General features: G+C 48.0%; 1 protein-coding gene across 1 annotated transcript; it reads right to left on the bottom strand.

The window, feature by feature from the left end:
• Nucleotides 1–1,992: 1,992 nt before the first annotated feature.
• On the bottom strand, nucleotides 1,993–4,133 carry LOC125907299 (uncharacterized). The gene is made up of 3 exons (XM_049608873.1): nucleotides 3,303–4,133; nucleotides 2,892–3,250; nucleotides 1,993–2,815 (listed from the first exon to the last, which is right to left on the bottom strand). Exons 1-3 carry the CDS (start codon nucleotides 3,852–3,854, stop codon nucleotides 2,146–2,148), a joined length of 1,581 nt encoding a protein of 526 aa, XP_049464830.1. The 5' UTR covers nucleotides 3,855–4,133; the 3' UTR covers nucleotides 1,993–2,145.
• Between the last annotated feature and the right edge of the window lie 1,867 nt (nucleotides 4,134–6,000).

Here is a 6,000-nt window from a genome sequence, read left to right as displayed (position 1 = left end):
GCTGGCAGTGTGGGCACTGTTACCGGGGGCAACGTGATTGGCGGTAGTGTAACAGGTGGGAGCGTTACCGGTGGTAGTGTTACAGGTGGCAAGGTAACTGGTAGCGTAACTGATGGTACAGTAACGACGGGGATAACGCAGGACGGTAGTACTCCTTTGGTGGCACGTATGGGGAAACAAATTTACAAAATTAACTTTCAACTTTACCCTCAACAGATCATGAAGTGTTTGTCGGGATTTGACACCTACCAAGCAAATTCTGCAGCACATTTCCAACGGACAAGAGGAGCTGATTGACCAGGCCCAAGTTGGTTTGAAGCGACAGGCAGATTTGATTCACTGCGGTCGGGCAACTCGTGGGTAGGATTGTGGGGATGGTAGGAAGTGTTATGATCGGTGGAAGTGTTATGGAGGGCAAAGTCAGTATCGGTGGAAGCGTTATGGGAGGTAAGGTTAGTATCGGTGGAAGTGTTACCGGCGGTAGTGTTACCGGTGGTAGTGTTACCGGACATACTACACCTAGTGAGCCTTTGGGATGTTCGCATGAGACAAAGAATGATCGATTAGGATGATGTTTTTGGTGTTGCTTTTTCTGATTCTTTTGCGCATCAACATACCAAACACGGTTTGTAGTATATAAACTACCAAAACCAGCAACTGCTGCATCGCACCGGTATTCGGCTGAACTCCACATATTTGGCTTGTCCCTATGCCTAGCGCTGAGTTGGATCCTCCTTTTGGTGAGAGTGTAACAAGTATACCGATTCGTTAATAATGATTTCACAAATGCTGTGCTTCGTCAAGTTTACCTAACAAACCCTGGACGGCTTGACTGACAACCTGCAGCAGATCAGGCACAACACCCGTTACACTGCCCGCTAGATTCCCGAGTGGAAGCGGCAATCCACCTGAACTCACTGTTCCTCCTCCTTGAAGACAATGTCGAATTGACACAAAATTGGTTAAAATTATGGTTTCATCCGTTCAGATTCTCAACGCGAGAACCTACCCAACAAGCCTTGTGCCGCTTGGCTAACAACTTGCAGCAGTCCAGGCAGCACGCCACCATTCGTTTGTCCTAGCAGTGTGCTAATCCCCGGCAGTCCTTGCAGCAGTGTGGTGCCTCCTCCACCTCCTGCAAGATACGCGAAGTCAGTTTCAACCCGTACGCTTCCACCGCCACGCGCATACAACTTACCAAGAAGGCTCTGAACCGCTTGGCTCACTACCTCCAGCAGCTGTGGTACAACACCCGTGTTTTGCTGCAGCTGCCCTAACAAAGTGCCCGTTAGAGGTGGTAGCGTTACACCGATAGGTGATGTTTGGCCACCTTTAAGGGCAGAGAAAGAGACAGAGAGAGAGGACGAAAAAAAATGAAGATAAACCCCTATCCACGCGACAAACATAGTGGTTCGCACGTACCTAGCAGCCCTACCAACGCTTGGCTGATAACGCTTAGCAGCTCCGGCACTACGCCAGCATTTCTTAACTGTCCCAATAACACTTGGATGTTGGTGGATGTCAGCGGGTTTGTTAGTGTGCACAATGGCGATACAGTGGTTGCAGGTGTAGTGTTGCTACCTTCACCCGCGCACGCGCGCGCATATGACATTAAAACACGTAATGAGAAAATGACGATCGTAGCAGGGGGAATGAATGGTTTCAAACCTACCGATATTCTGCAGCAATATTTGACTGATCAGTTGCAGCAGCAGAGTCGCCGTACCGTCACTCTGTTGCGATTGGCAGTTACACGGACAGCAAGCGGTCGGCAGTGGTGCTCCCGTTACGGGCGGTACCGTGATGGGAACGATCGGTGGTGTTACGACGTTTGGTACCGTACATACCACTGGACAGGTTGCTCGATCGACCAGCAGCCCTTGTTTGATTTTGGAAGCAAAAATAAAGCGTTACTAACTACAGTAAATACTTACAACTTTGTCGATCGAATAGAAAGGGAAGCATTAGCGAAGAGAGAGTGGTAGAAAATAGCAAAACAGAAGAAGAACGAAACGAAAGGATAGTTTAAGTAAGAGCTTTATTTAGCAGCTACAGAATAGAGTAGAGAATTAACAGGTATGATGAAGTTGTACAGATTGAGAAAGAGGTAACAAGCGCCAACGGCCCCGCTCCGAATTATCTCCATCATACTCCTAGAGCGCCACCTAGCAGCCCACCACCACCACCACCGACACCACCAAGCAGCCCGCTCAACAGACCGCTACCACCGGTACCCAAAAGGTCTACGCCCAAAAGCTTCAAAAGATTTTGCACTATTTCCAAAATCTTTTCCAACAAACCCTGAATGATGCCGGCTTGAACGCCTGCACCGTTCATGTCGGTCATCGTGCCGTTCATCGCTTGCTGACCGTTCAGCAATGCACCGAGCAGAAGGTTCAGCTGGTCAACGATATTCTTCACCAAGGGCGTAATGTTCTTCAGTGCCTTGCGCAACTCGCCGAACGTATCGTCCAGCCCGAGGTCTATGAGTAGCTGCACCAGCTCCGAGAACTGATCCGTACCGGTTAAAATCATCGTGATGTTCTTCAGCACATCGCAGCAGCAGTCAGACGATTGGTTGTTGCTACCACCGTTGTTGTTGCCGCCGTTGTTGTTGCCACCGCCGTTGTCAAAGATCGAACAGTTCAGGTTCGGGAACGGGAACGGAACCGGGTACGGTACGGGGAAGAATCCATTTGGCAGCCCTCCGTTCACCGAGCACGTCGTGCTGTTGCAGTCCACCTTCAGAAACGGTTCGCAGGTGCTCTTACACAGATCGAACGAATGGCCGACCGGGCAGTGGTGTGGCGTTGTACTGGAGAAGGCGTAATGAGACAACAAGCGAGATAATATGAATAACAAATACATACAATTATACCAGATTCACATACATTCCGTTGTCACACGAGTAGTATTGGCCACAGTTGCGCGTATCCCGCACGAATCCACTGAAGTTACACTCAGCATTGGAGCAGAGCCGATCCAGCACCTTGCGGAACAGCGGGAAAGGACCTTCGCCGCATTGATTGTTCACGTCGTCCCGATCAAGCTCAACGACTGCTCCGAACAGATGTTGCTGCTCGATCTGGCTCAGCACCTCGTTCAGCGAGTAGTCGCTGTTCAGCGGACAGCTGATCGCGGCTGGCGATGGTGTCGTCAGCAGCAGGCGATGTCTGGCTAAACCGTACATCAGCGCACTGGATAGCATCGAGGACTGCACAGAAAAAGAACACACAAACAAACACGAGATCTTCAACATCAAACCGCTTCCCACTCGATCGTGTTCGCTTTACCTGTCCGACATGGTTGATCGTTACAAAGTCCGCCACTCTGTTCAGCGTCTCTACCAGCTTCGGCTCCAGCTGGCAGCTGTTCATCGTCACCATCACCACGTACGTGTTGCCCAGGAAGCTGCGCAGCTGCTCCATAAACTCCGCATACGTCTGCTGGGTGACGCGAGCCTGCACCGGATCGCACTGCAGATCGAGCCCCTTGAAGCCACTCTTCTGCAGCTGCCGACGGATCGTCTCGACCAGCGTGTCGCGCCCCTTGGTCGTCTGAATCATCGTGCCAAAGTACTCACACGAGCTCGGACCACCGTACAGCGAGAACAGCCGATTGCGTCGATCATCGCTCGCGTACAGAGTTTTCCCACTGCCGTCCGTACTCTGTGTGCTCTCGACCGGGTATATCTCGTACAGGCACTGCTTCAACATTTGACTATTGCCGATCTTCATAGGATCACGCACACGACACATGACACCACACTTTTTAGCCTCACATTGTGCCACTGCTATAATCACCACCGTCATCACCATCCAAGAGATGTGATTCCTAACTAAACACCGCACCATCTTTTCAGCTCTTAAATCGTTAGTCCCCAATCAATGGGATGTCCAAGCCAATGCCAGCCTATCCCGACGACACCGAGCGACCACTTGCTGCAGGTGCGTTTCGTTTATGCGCACCACCTCAACACTCAACACACACTGTACCCATGTCAAACTTACCGCAACCATCTTATATAACCCTCACCCCCAAGGACCCACTGCCGCGATCACAACATCCGTGCCGCGATAAGCCCTATAAACCGTAGCGTCTTGCGCTTATCGGTGACCATACGCTGCACCGTACCGAAAAAGCTGCAAATTTTCACGCAACGCTTCCAACGCCGCTCGGCTACATACCTCAGATAAGACACCGCTACTGTGTTGTGTGCAGAGTGCTGCCACAGCCTTCGGTCTTCGGTTGAGGCATTTCCAGTAGCTGACGAGAACCATTGTGTACGGGTATAGTCTAAATGAAAAGGGGAAACCCTCTATATGTGAGTGCAAACCAGGGTGCAGCGTAGTGATTGGGGCGTTGTTTACGTTACGATCTGCACTTTAACCTCAGCCACAACGTGGTGCCGACCATTTCTGGTGCTCTTCGATCGTTCCTTTGTTCAACCGAGCAACATGATGCAGGCACTAAACAATGGACAGAATAATTGTAAACAACACTGCGCAACTATGCGGAAACTCGTTTTTGTAGCGTACGTGGTGTATTAAGATGAGCGTTGTTGAAGACCAGCTCCATGACCTCTTGGGCAGAGCAAACCGGAACCAAGGCAGCCAGGTTAAGCTGATCGATGTCGGGTAACAGTAGTGCTCTAGTTGAGCTCTGCATACTCTGCTCAGTTGACCTCTCCTAGCGCCATCCGTAAACAGCTATTCCAGCACTAGAAATGGCTGATCGCGCCAGCAAACACGTGGCTGTCAGTTTTTTGTGTGCCCTCGTTTACTCGTATTCGAGGCAACCTGTTATCCATACACAAGCAGTTGACTTTTTGCATGATCGTCTGCCTGCTGCTGGTTGCATAATCTATCAATATGAGGTAACGAAAAACATTATACTTTCATCAAAATTATATTCGATTTAATGTAATATTTGTAATATTCTCTCCCATCCGGATGAGTCTGATCTGGACCGATGTTAGGAGTGATCGTCATAGTAACGTAGTATCAGTAATACCCTATCATAATCAGGATTAGGTATTCGGATGACCTAAACGTTTGATAATATACGGACGGCGACCTTTTGTAGCTGATATTGGGTTCATATCTCATGCACAAATCATCTTTTTCCTAATCAATCGAATTGTGGATCCGTACGAGAACAGGATTTAAGAACACAGCTTGTAGCTCCAATGTTATACAGCGAGTATACTCAATATGATGATTAATTATAAATCCATGATTCACTTGTATATTAAGGCTCTATACCAGTATGCTCACACGAGTGCCAAATCCTTTATGTTAGCAAAACATCAGAGCGGTAGCGTCTAAATAAAGTTCTGTTTTTAAGATTTCTTCCATAAGGATCTCTTAACCGCTATGCCATTCGAAACTATTCTTGCCAACAAGCTAACAACTAATAATCTTGGACACAATTATGCTTTTTTATTGTTTGCAATCTAGTCAAATTTCTCGTTTATTTCAACTCCATTTGCCTCTCAGATGAAGATCGAAGCTTTTGCATTACATTTCCCCATACATTCAAGAAATATTCGATATGTTTCATTAAATCATAAATTTCTTAAGGCTTCCTTTGGAACAATATATAAAAGAGCTAATGGTGAGTGCCCGTATCTCTGGCTACACGCGATCTCCAAACAGCCCAACAGAGCATTCTTCGTTTGTTTTACAAAATAATCAAGAAAATTATTATATCAAAGTTTCATCAAGTTACAACTAATGAGTCTTAGGCATTTGAACGGGTATACATTTTAATTGAAGTAAGATCAGTTTACCGATTGGAAGACGATCAGAAAAGTCTTAGTAGCAAAGACCGTTGACGGTTCCTTCTTCTTCTTCTTTGGCTCAACTCAACAACCGTTGTCGGTCAAGGCCTGCCTGAACCATTAGTGGGCTTTGGCTTTCAGTGACTAATTGATTTCCCCCCATAGCAGAATAGTCAATCCTACGTATGGCGGCACGGTCTATTTGGGGATTGAACCCA

This window comes from Anopheles coluzzii, chromosome 3, assembly GCF_943734685.1.
Source record: "Anopheles coluzzii chromosome 3, AcolN3, whole genome shotgun sequence".
In the NCBI taxonomy this organism is placed as follows: domain Eukaryota; kingdom Metazoa; phylum Arthropoda; class Insecta; order Diptera; family Culicidae; genus Anopheles; species Anopheles coluzzii.
The sequence above is the reverse complement of the archived record's forward strand: the minus strand, read 5'-3'. Positions and strand labels throughout refer to the sequence as shown.